This window comes from Antennarius striatus, chromosome 4 (genome assembly GCF_040054535.1).
Source record: "Antennarius striatus isolate MH-2024 chromosome 4, ASM4005453v1, whole genome shotgun sequence".
Classification (NCBI taxonomy): Eukaryota; Metazoa; Chordata; class Actinopteri; order Lophiiformes; family Antennariidae; genus Antennarius; species Antennarius striatus.
In genome coordinates this window covers 3,742,421-3,756,187 of record NC_090779.1, presented here as the reverse complement: position 1 = coordinate 3,756,187, position 13,767 = coordinate 3,742,421, and the positions used below count along the sequence as shown (strand labels likewise).

Genomic DNA, 13,767 nt, shown 5'->3' with positions numbered 1-13,767 from the left:
TTCCAAATAAGACATTGTGATGATTCATTCGGCATATCAACAGGAGCTGGTAAGAAAGCTATCGCAAGGCATTTCCTGAGCCCCTGACCATTTTCTATACATCCTCCATGAGATTATTTACATTGCGTCATGCACCTACTTTACACTGTACACTGAAAGTCCCGTTGCATACTATTCTTTTAATATATATTTGTTTTTAAAAATATTTCAAAAAAGAATGGAGCTGCAGGCCCAGTTTGAGGTGACAACCCGCTACCACAAACCATGAATAAATGTAATAGTCATTATACTTGTCAGATACAGTCTCTCAGAAACCTTTAATATCCCTGCTCTCTACAGTGATGAGTCAACATAGTTGTTCCTGTCGGGGGGAGGCGCCAGCCTGTGAGACACTATGCTGAAAAATATTTTGCTCTCAACATTCATGTGGCTAATTCTGCAAAACTGGCTGATGTCAGCAGATAGTTTTTCCATTAGGATTAAGGTGACACATGGCCCAGCTGACAATGAAACTCAAACCCGATCTAATAATCTCCACTACTTAGGAGCACTTCTGTTCCCTTCTAGTCTAAGCAGTATATTGATTGTGAGTGGTGTGTTGCATTGCTGGCTGTTACTGTGGGTTTTCCCCAGGCACACCTCAACATCTTCTTTTAATGCTGAGGTTTGACAAACTCCACTCAAACTTGAAAGGATCTTTGTACTTGCATATGATTTCATTTGCAGACTCCCTACTCCCTAAAGCTGACTGCTGAGTCTGATCTTTTTTATCTGCTGCATCTCCTACTTGCCGACTCTGTCTTGCCTCCTCTTGAACATCATGTGGGATGTTTTCTTTCTGTTCTATGTCCTGCATTCCCCATACTTTTCATCACCGAAAATCAGCCACTGGGTTGGCATCTAAGTTGCATGCTGTAATTGTCACAAACTGCCAATTTATTTGTTACATATTATTATGTGTACACGATGCACTGGCAACACATCTGGGGTGTACCCTGCCTCTCGCCCATAGTCAGCTGGGATAGGCCCAAGCATCACCCGTGATGCACGAGGTGGAAAACCGGCTGAAGACAAGAAATCTATAGGTGAGAAGTTGGGGGACACTCCGGCGACACTACAATGTCAGTGCACCGGGGAGCCGCATGAAAGACAGACAATCAGGTACGCACAAACTCACACCTGTGGGCAATGTAGATTGATCAATTCACCTGAAGTACATGTTTTTGGAGGTGGGAAGGAGCCGAAGAACCCACACAGACACGTTAGAACATAAGAACTCGACACAGAACAAACTTGAACCCGGAACCTTCTAGCTGTGAGGCGAGAGTGCTACCCACTGTACCACCGGTTCGCCGATTGTTCAGCCAATAGAAATCTAATCTAGAATATACCAGAAACATTTCTGGTTTATTTCAGGTGGGACGCCAAAAGCCCATATCCAGAGTCATTCATTCACTGTACAGTATCTCATATCGTGAAATTCATTACCTCCCCAGCCTATTGTTCCTCGACCTTTAAAGAGAAGTTTAAAGTTAGCTTTATTATCTTAACTGTGGGTTGCATGTTGGTAATAAAAGGGGGGGGGGTACAAAGGGTGGAAGCTGTCAGTCTTGTGTTAAGAACCACCCAAATTCACAGCCATCTATCCATCTATCCAAGTTTCATCTATTTTTGAATACAAGATGATTACAATTGTCTTGTCATCAGCAGCGTATTTGCTTTGTGGATCACAGGTGAAAAAAGTTATTTAAAACTCTATGATCTGAATGTGTTACTAAGGGCCTCGTAAACACAAACTGAAAGATTTAAATTTAAAAATATGTCCTAGTTGAATCAACATGCAGGTATTAAAATCCCTAATTTTTAAAAAATATTTAGCTTCTTGTTCATGAGCAATATCATTGCAGCAGAAATGTTCAAGTCTCTGAATGACAATATCAAGAAAACTAAAATGGTTTTGTTTCGGCATATGCACAGACGGAGATCGCTGCCATGACCACACAGCTGTCTGGATTGAATGCTCGTATTAAGGACATTTAAATGTGAGCCCATGCATTGTGTTGTTCACAGAGAAATGTTAGCTAACAGAAAAATGCCACCATAGCTTAAAAGTGTATTGGATGTTGTAGTTAAAATTATTATCCACAATGAAGCACACACCCGTAACTTACGCCTGTTTGAGTTGCTTTGTGAGGAAATGGATGTTGAGCTGTGGAAGCAAAATAATGCATGCATAGGTCACATTTCAAATCAGAGGAAACACATTTTCAAGTTTGGCAGCGAATAACCAGATTGTCCAGAAAACAGGAAGACAGGAAGCGGGTCAACCTGACATGGGGTGGTTACTTAGGTTTGGACAGTTGCCGGGAACAATTGGTTTCCTGTTTTCTCATGAATAGGACACGTACAAAGCTCACGTACACACAAATGAAGGACTGTGACTATAAAAGGGTCAGGAGTCATGCATCCAGGGGCTGCTCCCGATTGATCTGTACTGATGATCTGCGTATCAATAATAGAATTCCCGTTTTGGCTGTAGCATCATCCTCGTTGTACTTTGGTTTTTATTTTGGTATTTTGCTGGACAAAACACTCTCACCACATAACACAGAGACCTTCTCTCATACACATACAGTAAATAAGAGGGTTATCCCAAGGGAGATCACTGGCTAGAGTGTTTGAATGACAAGAGCTTCTACAGAGATTTCTCTCAGAACAAAATTCATTGCTGACTGTACATTTAGGTGATGAGGAATATGTTACAGAGCTCGCTTACTTTTGTGACATATTCAACCTGCTTAATGACCTCAATCTCTCACTTCAGAGTAAAATGACAATTATCTTCAAGTTGGCAGATAAAGTGACTGCTTTAGACATGTTTCAAACATTATCGAGGATTTTGGCAGCGACTGAGCCGAAGTTTCATTTTCCCAACTGCTGCACGATCACCTGCCTTTCCTTTCAAGAGTTTGAACATTACGCCATAAACACAAAAGACCCACGAACTGGCAAGGAAATGGGTCTGTGGCCCATTTGCAAACCAGGGAAATCCAGCGTGTCTATGCAAGAAGAAGGTCAATTGCTGGATAGCCCAAATAAAGGCAGACTTTAACATATGTTTAATTACTTTTGCTACTTATCTTTCTTTGCTTTTCCTGCTAATATTAAATTAGACTTTTCCAATGCTTACATGATATTGCCGCTGTCTTTGTGCTTCTGCACGACAGGTGGGGAACAAGTGTGGAAGACAGGAAATCCGAAGGCCTGGAAATCCCGCCCCCAGTTCAGCAACTACAGCACAATTTGGACTGCAAATTTTATCTGGCCTATCTGCCACTCTCTCTCTGTTTCTCTTTTCCTTGCCTTGTCTCTATCCCCAGTATCTTTCCTTTCCCACCCAACCGGTCAATGCGGATGACCGCCCTCCAGAGTCTGGGTTCTGCCTGGAGTTTCTTCCTGAGGAGTTTTTCCCTGCCGCTGTCGCTTATGCTTGTTCTGGAGGATTCTGTTGGGTTTCTCTGTCTGTTAAAGCACTTTGAAACGTCTGCTGATGTGATTAAAAGCTATACAAATAAAGGTTGACTGACTGATTGATTGATTGATTGATTGATTGATTGATTGATTGATTGATTGATTATAAACCATCTTTAACTGCTACTGTCGCTAGTGGTCTTCTTTGGAGTCCAGTCCATTGATTTACTTTGAAATCCATGCAAATAACATATAATGACTGTACCATATTGCTGCCACTACATCAATATGTGCAAATAAATAGTAAAACTGTAAAACTGAGGTAAAACATAGAAGCTGAGGTATTGCACATAAAAAAGTGTTGAATATGGATTTGAATTCTTCTTTGTAGTTGGTTGGAAATAAATAAACCAACATCCTGTGGGACTTCAAGTTCCGGACTCAGAAACAACTACTTCCTACTCAGTTCTAAACATTTGCTTGGGAGTAGTATATACATTAAAATTTTTGCAGTTTGGAGGATGTTAATTTTTCTACTGTTTGTTTTGGCAATTTGGAATAAATGGTCATGACACAGTGCTTGTCAACATAGTGTCTTACTTGTGAGAATTGTGGTCCAAGATGTTGTGGTCCAAATTGATGTGGTTGACGAGACTTCTACTGTAAAAAAATGTTGTATCTCTTGTAAGAGACAACAGACTTTGGCAGAATTTAACACCCATCTCCTGCAGGTCCAAGGTTCCTATTTGGAGACCCTGCAGATACACAAACACAAACTGATCAGATGAAATGTATTCATATATAATTAATTAATCATTTATACACATACATTTATAGATTGACTCACACAACTTCTTTGCTAGAAAACGCCATCATAAAATCTATCCGAAACATCACATACAACACATATACATGGAAAGTTACCGTGATCGTGACAGATATCAGCTGGCTGCTGTTTTGGACCACATAATGTTGAATATTCAAAAAGTGTGACAGTAAAGACCACAGCAGTTTTTTTCTTGAATTGTTTGTGAGGTGTTCTCAATACTGCACTCACTTTTATTTGTGTTTCATATGTTTTCAAGCTAATAATTATTAAGTTTGATCGTATTTTGAATTGGCACTTACTTAACAATCATTAAAAAAAAGGAACAGTAACTATATGTTGATGCAGGAAAGACACTTGGGATACTGGAAAATATGATTGCTGATAAAATTGGGAACTGACTAGAGTTAAAAAAATGTCTCTGTGACATAGGACTAGGTTTTTTCAGACCACGTCAACAAATATTCTTCTGTATCACTAACTAAATGAATCCGTACAGACTGCACTGTTCTGCAGTTATTGGTTCCATTCAATTTTGTCACTACAAAAATATTAACTCTCAGCAAGTGTGAACTTGCATGTGAAATATAAGTTGCTTCAGTTGTTGAGAATCTACAACAAAATGAAAATACCAAGTGAATAATTAGTGAAAACACAACACTGCCTTTATACGTAGACTTATCATACCTAAAGGCAGTGTGTGTGTGAGTGTGTGTGTGTGTGTGTGTGTGTGTGTGTGTGTGTGTGTGTGTGTGTGTGTGTGTGTGTGTGTGTGTGTGTGTGTGTGTGTGTGTGACGTATCCTCAGCGTCATAGCAGACACATAACCAATTTCATAGCAGTTGAAGTCTTCTTCTTTTCCTTTCAGTTTATCCCTTCAGGGGTCACCGCAGCAAATCAGTTACCTCCATCTAACCCCATTTTCTGCATTCTCCTGTCTCACATAAACTACATTAATGTCATCTTTCACTATATCCATAAACCTCCTTTTTGGTCTTCCTCTAGGCCTCCTGCCTGGCAGTTTAAAACTCAGCATTCTTCTACCAATATATTCACTATCTCTCCTCTGGACATGTCCAAACCATCTCAGTCTCGCCTCTCTGACTTTATCTCCAAAACCTCTAACATGTGCTGTCCCTCTGATGTACTCATTCCTGCTCCCATCCATCCTGGTCACTCCCAGAGAGAACATCTTCATCTCTGCTACCTCCAGCTCTGTCTCCTGTCTTTTCCTCAGTGACACTGTCTCTAGACCAAACAACATCACTGGTCTCCCCACACTTTTGTACACCTTTCCTTTCATTATAGTTGGAACTCTTCTATCACACATCATACCTGACACTTTTCTCCACCCGTTCCATCCTGCCTGTACACGCTTCTTCACCTCTTTTACACACTCTCCATCACTCCGAACAGTTGACCCTAAGTACTTAAAATCCTCCACCTTCTTGATCTCTTCTCCCTGTAACCTCACTCTTCCATTCACACACATGTACTATGTCTTTCTGCGGCTAACATTCATTCCTCTCCATTCATTCCTGCACTTCTCTAGTTTCTCCCCATCCTGTTCCCTGCTCTCACTAGGGATCACAATGTCATCTGCAAACATCATGGTCTATGGAGATTCTTGTCTAACCTTGTCTGTCAGGCTGTCCATCACCATAGTGAACAAGAAGGGGCTCAGAGCTGATCCCTGATGCAGTCCCACCTCCACCTTGAACTCCTCTGTCATGTGTCTTACAGTCATACATGTCCTGCACCACTCTGCCATATTTCTCTGCCACTCCAGACTTCCTCATACAATACCACAGTTCCTCTCTGGACACCCTGTCATAAGCTTCCTCCAGATCTACAAAAACATGCCCTCTGGCCTTCTCTGTACTTCTCTATCAACATCGTCAAAGCAAATACTACATCTGTAATACAATGCGGTTTTCGTCCCAGTCGTGGAACACTGGACCAGCTCTACACTCTCCATCGAGTGCTCGAAAGTTCATGGGAGTTTGCCCAACCAGTCCACATGTGTTTTATGGACCTGGAGAAGGCATTCGATTGTGTCCCTCGTGGTATCTTGTGGGGAATGCTTCGGGAGTATCGGGTTGTGGGCCCTTTGCTGAGGGCTGTCCGGTCACTGTATGACCGAAGCTATAGCTTGCTTCGCATTGCCGGCAGTAAGTCAGACCTGTTCCAGATGCATGTTGGACTCCGGCAGGGCTGCCCTCTATCACCAGTTCTGTACATAATCTTTATGGACAGAATTTCTAGGCACAGCCAGGGTCCGGTTTGGGGACCAAAGGATTTCATCTCTGCTTCTGGACCTTCAGCGTGCACTGGGACGGTTTGCAGCTGAGTGTGACACGAGTGGGATAAGGATCAGCACCTCTAAATCGACCATAAAAGGGTGGTGTGCGGTCTTCAGGTCGATGGAGAGTCCTTGCCCCAAGTGGAGGAGTGTAAGTATCTTGGGGTCTTGTTCACGAGTGAGGGAAGGATAGAACGTGAGATTGACAGACGGATCGGTGCAGCTTCTGCAGTGATGCAGTCGGTGTATAGGTCTGTTGTGGTGAAGAAAGAGCCGAGTCGTAAGACGAAGCTCTTGATTTACCGGTCGATCTACGTTCCTACTCTCACCTATGGTCAAGAGCTTTGGGTCATGACCGAAAGAACAAGATCCCAGATACAAACGGCTGAAATGAGTTTCCTCCGTAGAGTGGCCAGGCGCACCCGTAGAGATAGGATTAGGAGCTCAGTCACCAGGGAGGAACTCGGAATAGAGCCACTGCTCCTCCGCCTCGAGCGGAGCCAACTAAGGTGACTCAGGCATCTGTTCCGGATGCCTCCTGGACGCCTCCCTGGGGAGGGGTTCCAGGCATGTCCTACCGGGGGGAGACCTCGGGGAAGACCTAGAACACGCTGGAGGGACTATGTCTGTGCTGGCCTGGGAACGCCTCGGGTCCCCGCAACCCGGCCCCGGATAAGAGGTAGATGATGGATGGATGGATGTTTCTTTATCTATGAGTCATTAAGTTTATATATTTATTCATTCATTCAGCCACGTTCCTCGCCAAAGATGCCAACGCCAGTTCTGGGTCAGACTGGGTCGCGTGCCTGCTGGTGGGAGAACACTGTGATGGGTGCGCTTGGTTTATAATACCAATACATTTCTTTTCATATATTTGGTATCAAGTCTGATATTATTGTTTTATTGTCGCATTTCCTTGGGTTCCCGCTAGTTTAAAATATAATTACCTTTTATCATAAATATTATCATGATTTCTGGTTATGTTAGGCCAACAGCGTAGGCGTTGTTGGCCCTGACTGCCCACTACTGATAGAATGTTCATAGCTGTTTTCTAATCTGTCATTTGAAAATTTGCAGTACATTTGTTAAATAGTAGAATAATTTCAGTGCTGCAATCCCTTTAAAATTAATCTCATATTGCATTTCATGCCATGAATTTTATTACTTATTAGGGCTGTCACTTTAACGCGTTAATTAGATTAGTTAATTATGCTGCATATTAATGCGCTATAAAAATTAACGCAATTAATCGCGAGTGGCAAGTTAATGCGCAAGGATTTTAAATTTGGCCCATTGAGAGACCCGTAGGCTGCAGTGACGTCACTTCCTACCTACGCCACTAGTCAAAAGCAGAGTGACTGACAACAGAGATGGACACGACACAGGAGAGCGAGGCAAGCCCACTCGGACCTTTGGGCGGAAAGTTTCTGGGCTTGCGCTAGCCATTCCCCCGTGGCGAAGTGGTGAATGGCGAAGTAACGCCAATCTTCACCTATGGCGAAGTAAATTCCAGATTGGCTACAAGGATTTTAGACTGTGTAGCCACAGTGGCGTTCTTATTTTTATGAAAAAAAGACTAGCTAGCGCTGCTATTTTCGCCTGCACCGCTTTTTCCGCATGCCAACGGAAATAGCCAACGGAAATAGCCGACGGAAATAGCCGAAGTGACCTGAACGCTCCCGATCATTAAATATGCACTCGGGTCATGACCTCCTCTCGTCCAATGTAAAACAAAAATATTCTTTTTTTATAAGCAAAACCCGCGAATTGGTGTACGACAAGGCGAGGACGATCGATTGAAAGAAAATGAGAAGAGAGTGTTTTATAGTACATTTTGCGTTAAAATTCCAATTGAACAACAAGTGGTGAATGCTGATAGGGGGAAGGAGTGATGACAGACCGATCAGAAGGTAAATGAAAGATATTATCAATACTTTTTTGTACTCTTAGATTTTTGATGTCTATGACCGGCAGGAATAAACAGCGATGCATGTAAATGTGTAGTCACCTCGCTTTCTATTTTATATGCCTTTTTAAATTGAAATGAAAATCATATTATCGAATTAAAAGAAAAAAAATGAAACTATGGCATACCAATGGTGATGTGTAAGTCAAAGTGAATGCAAGTTTTCAATTATTGAATATCACATTCATACCTGCATAAAATAGGATAGAAATACAGATAGTTAAGCTTGAAATGTTGACTTAAGTGTATTTTTGTAGGTAAACTGAACAGCAGATTTTGCCCTCAGAATGCACCAGAATGCAGGAAAACAACCCCATTTTCTAAAAAATTTCCCGGGGGGCCCCCCGATTCCCCATGGGGGGTTGGTGTATCCCCCCCACACACCCCTATGACAAGTGTGGTTTTACACCCCCCAAAAATTGAAAACTTGCATTCACTATGTGAAGATACAGTCATACAAAATATTACTCAATGTTTACTTGTAAGTTTTACTTGGACTAGAAGACATTTTAACTTTGACTTAGACACTTTGATTTTAATAAATTAGATTCTTGGTATTAGTCAATGTTTACTTGTAATTTTTACTTGCTATTACAGCAAGCCGCTGTCTTGGACGCAGAATGTGGCTCTTTGTGGCTTACTCAATTCTTTTACACTGAGCCACAGTGGCTTAGTCGTACTACCTCCTAGTGCAAGCCCAGAGTTTATTCATAAAAAGAACAAAGACAGGACTATCAACAAAAACGCAGTGATTCTGCGCTGACAATCTGCGCTGTAGACTCCTCCGTCAGTCTGCCCCAGGGCAGCTGTGGCTACACACGTAGCTTACCATCACCAAGTATGAATGAGTGGATAAATAATGGATCCGATGTAAAGCGTCTTTGAGTGTCCAGAAAAGCACTATATAAATTTAATCCATATTATTATTATTATTATTTGTACCTTTTGTAAAAGAGAATTTTCATATCACCGAAGCAGGTCCAGCCTAACGTATCATTTAAATGCAAAACATGTCAAGGACACAGAGTTGAACGTTAGCTTACCATTTTAAAGGAAAAGCCTGTTGGCATCTTGCTATTTAGTGTCCTTATTTAGAGGCATGTTATACTATTCATTTTGAATTGCTGTATTGAGTCAGCTTTAGTATTCATTTTGATTGAGAGTCTGCTTATGTGCCTATTTCAGACTCAGCCTTATTTTTTTTCTGAATTTTATTTAACTGTATTCGTATTACATTTTTGAGAAATGCACCTGACCTAATTGGTTTGCTGATGTGCTTGGCCTTTTTTCTTTTGAATTTCATTTATAAAGCAAACTAACCAATAAAAATGTGTATTTCAAATCTTCTCTTTTTGGTGCATTCTATTGATTAGTCATGCACTACAATTTTGTAATGTCCTAGATTTCACCTTTTTTATTTGAGGGCCTTTAGCAGGTATGAGATTAAAATGCGATTAATTAGATTAATTAATTACAAATCCTGTAATTAATTAGATTATTTTTTTAATCGCCTGACAGCACTATTACTTATATCATCAAACATATTGTGATATTCACAATTTCCTCTGGTATTAATAAAGTGTCTGTCTGTCTGTTATTCGTTTGGATCTGCTTTAAATATCACTTTGTACTGTACGGTAACCATCTGTCACTCGCTACCCTATCTTACATAGGGTTATGAACTTTTTCCCATATTATAGCTTCATTTAAAGTCACACATAGGAATCTGATCTAAAATAATTATCAGTGTCAAACATTGATAATTGCATTACTTTACATTGCTTTTAACAATGCCAAAGTGTTGCAACCTAATATACCACAAACATTGCAGCCCACATCGTGCTCGGAAATTTCTCAATCAACATCCTCCATCCATTGACAAAAAAAACAATATCAGAAGCTGACTAGAGCTGATGGTGACACATCACAGAAACCTTGGTCAGGCGTGAATTCAATACTGATGATGTTAACCAGGAATGTGGTAAAATAATACTGTAAGAGAAAAAACACTGAATCCCATTCCATGGACCACTTCAAACAGGGAATTTTATAACATTCAGACGACAGTGAAGATACACTCAAAGTTTACTTCAGAGTTAAAATATTTTAATTTGTTACCACTGGACCTCATAAGTTGCTTCAGGCATATAACACAGAAAGACACACATGCTCATACCTTGTATATTCCCTGGTTGCAGCCATTGTAAGTACTCTCCATGGTGTAACTTCTCAGCACTCCCATTTCCCTCCAGACAACCACTCTAGCTGTGGCAGAGCGTGACTTCTCTACCTGGAAGGTTCAAAACAGAAATGAATTTGGAGCTGAAAATGGAAACTGTTCAAATCTGATTTGGTTATTACATCCCTCTTCAAAGTGGTGATGTAATTGTCACTGTTTGTCCATTTGGTCGTTCATTCGTTCGTCCGTCCGTTCGTTAGTCCACCAAATATCTTTGCAACCATTTCAGATAGAAATATGAAACAAAAAGCACATTACTCAGACAGCAAAGGGGATGAAAATGAGATCATGACCTTGAGCTCGGGAAAACTAGGTGAAGGTCAAATTTCAACTTTTGTACACTCCGGACACTGTGAGTAAGACCATAGATAAAACCTAGTGCTTTGATCTACCTATGCACTAGCTTTGATCTATGGTCAAAGCTAGTGCATGACTTTGACCTACCCTGAAGCTTTGACTTTACCTACCATTAAAATAGGTCAGGGTAAGTTGAGGGATGTTTCAGTCTCTGACTGCTTTGTTTTGTTTTTGTTTTTGCATTGTGGGACTAGACAACTTCAGAAACAAAGAAATCTGCTTAAATAACTTCAAGTAATAAGATCAGGAAATCCTGTTTGCATGTCTGTCTGTGTTTGTATGTGTGCGTGTGTGTGTGTGTGTGCGTGCATGCGTGCGTGCATGTGTGCATGTGTGCATGTATGCATGTGCGTGTGAGGACAGTAGCCAAATACTCATGATCTTAATTGTTTGGAATATTTATTTATCTTTACCAAGTAGTTGCAGCTATTGAAAGAAAAGGCTGGTGCGATACGATCCAAAGCCTTTGGAATAGTCTAGGAACAGAGATATACAGAGAAAATGATGAACATGTTTGAAATTCTGATTTGAATTAGCATACAGTACATTTACACATGAATCAACGTGTGTCATACCCGATACCCAGGGTCCTCCTTCAACCCAACAGTGTCAACAGGAGAGCCAGACTGCCAGAGAGTCTCTTTGACACTGCAACCATACAGGAAGACATTCTTCTTTCTAGAGTGACCATGATAGTCACAGAAAACCTTTAAGACAACAAAGAAAGAAAATGAGTTTTGTAGGGCTTCATCAAATGTCCCCACTGATGCTTTAATATGCATGATAAATACTGTGTGTGTGTGTGTGTGTGTGTGTGTGTGTGTGTGTGTGTGTGTGTGTGTGTGTGTGTGTGTGTGTGTGTGTGTGTCTATATATATCTATCTATATATATACACACACACACACACACACACACACACACACACACACACACACACATATATACTGTATATATACAGTGCCTTGCGAAAGTATTGGCCCCCCACAAGAACTTTTTGACATTTTGCCACATTTCAGGCTTCAAACTTAAAGATAACAAACTGAAAATATTTTTCAAGAATCAACAACATGTGAGACACAATCGTGAAGTGGAACCAAATTTATTCAACAATTTATTTTGTGTTAACAAATTAAAAACTGAAAAGCAGGATGTGCAAAAATATTGTTCCCTGATGACTTCTGAATGATCCAATGTTGACCTAAATGACAGCAATGACAAACAGAGTGCACCTGTGTGTCATTTGGTCTCACATTTGCACTACTTTTCAGCTTTTTATTTGTAAACACAATTTAAAATGTTGAATAAAGTTGGTTCCACTTCACGATTGTGTGTCACATGTTGTTGACTTTCGCAAGGCACTGTATATATATATAGAGAGAGACGGGGGGCACACACACATACACATACACATACACACACACACAGTGCGGTTAATAAGTTCCAGGAACCACACACGATTAAGGAATCCGCGATCAAGATCGCGATCTATTTATCTTATTATTTACGGTAATTTAAACTTTAATTAACCCTCCCAATAGTGATATTAAACCACCTTCTATCTGTATTACCTTTTCCCATACTCTTATTGACTGTTCAAAGCACTTTTGTGTCGAGCGAAGGTCCGAGACTGACCAGATTGATGGCCTCCATGACACTCATGGTGCAGTAATTCATGCAGAAGGAGGCTCGACCAACTACTGAGAGCATGAATGAACGTACTTCTGGGGAGTTTGACCTTTCTGTATTGAAAATATATTTTTTCACAAATCTTATGAAAAATATAATGCTTTGCGATACATATATTTTTGATTTTCACAGGCACTGAGCCATGATTATCAAAATAAAAACAAAAAATTTATATTTAATACAATAAAAACTGTAAATCCAAAGTCAGATCCCTTACAGTGTAATGTTACGATGGTACTATACCAAGCAAGCAAAATTTCAATACAGTTAGCTTATGTATGCTACCAGTGGTGTTCGTCCTATGCTGTTTAGGTAGTAGAGGAGGCCCTTGGTGTGGTAGATTGTTGGATTGAGGATTGGATCTGGTTTACACCACTGACGATTCAAATCCTCACTGTTTAGATCACAGCGGTTCCTGAGAAGACACACAACAGGGGACACAAACAGGATATTTGAGTATGAGACAAGTTTTTCAATATATTTAGCATCATAGCATAATATGATAATACTATTTGGTGAGTTTAAATAAGACAGAGAGTGGAAGAGTATAACTTTATTGATCCCTTAAGGAGGTTCCATCATGAAAATTGATTTCTCTGTCGCACTACATACAGCACAATGAGTACACAAAACACAGAAAAAGCACACAGAAAGCACCAGCACATTGAAAGTAGTACCAACACCAAATACAAAGAGTAATAACACATCAAGAATATACAAATAGAAAATCATAAATAGGCATGGAAATAAAAAAAATAAACAGGCCTCGTGAGGCATGTATAGAGTGAAATGTCTATAGTGTTTGTATTGTTTGTGGTGCTTTGTTTGTGTCATCCCTCAGTTCTTGTGTGGACTCCCTTCGTCTTCATCTCCCCCAGAGAGGAGTTAAGCAGTTTATCAGGGGATGAAGGAGTTCTTAA

At 40.5% G+C, this 13,767-nt stretch overlaps 1 protein-coding gene across 1 annotated transcript in view; it reads right to left on the bottom strand.

The window, feature by feature from the left end:
* LOC137594001 (cytosolic carboxypeptidase 4) overlaps positions 1 to 13,767 on the bottom strand; it is an 83,572-nt gene that overhangs the window by 7,837 nt on the left and 61,968 nt on the right. Inside the window, exons 22-26 of the mRNA XM_068313175.1 lie at positions 13,133 to 13,262; positions 11,736 to 11,867; positions 11,574 to 11,636; positions 10,741 to 10,854; positions 4,072 to 4,226 (exon numbers count right to left, since the gene is read on the bottom strand). Coding sequence (XP_068169276.1) covers positions 4,072 to 4,226; positions 10,741 to 10,854; positions 11,574 to 11,636; positions 11,736 to 11,867; positions 13,133 to 13,262 — 594 coding nt within the window. The remainder of the gene's footprint in view (positions 1 to 4,071; positions 4,227 to 10,740; positions 10,855 to 11,573; positions 11,637 to 11,735; positions 11,868 to 13,132; positions 13,263 to 13,767) is intronic.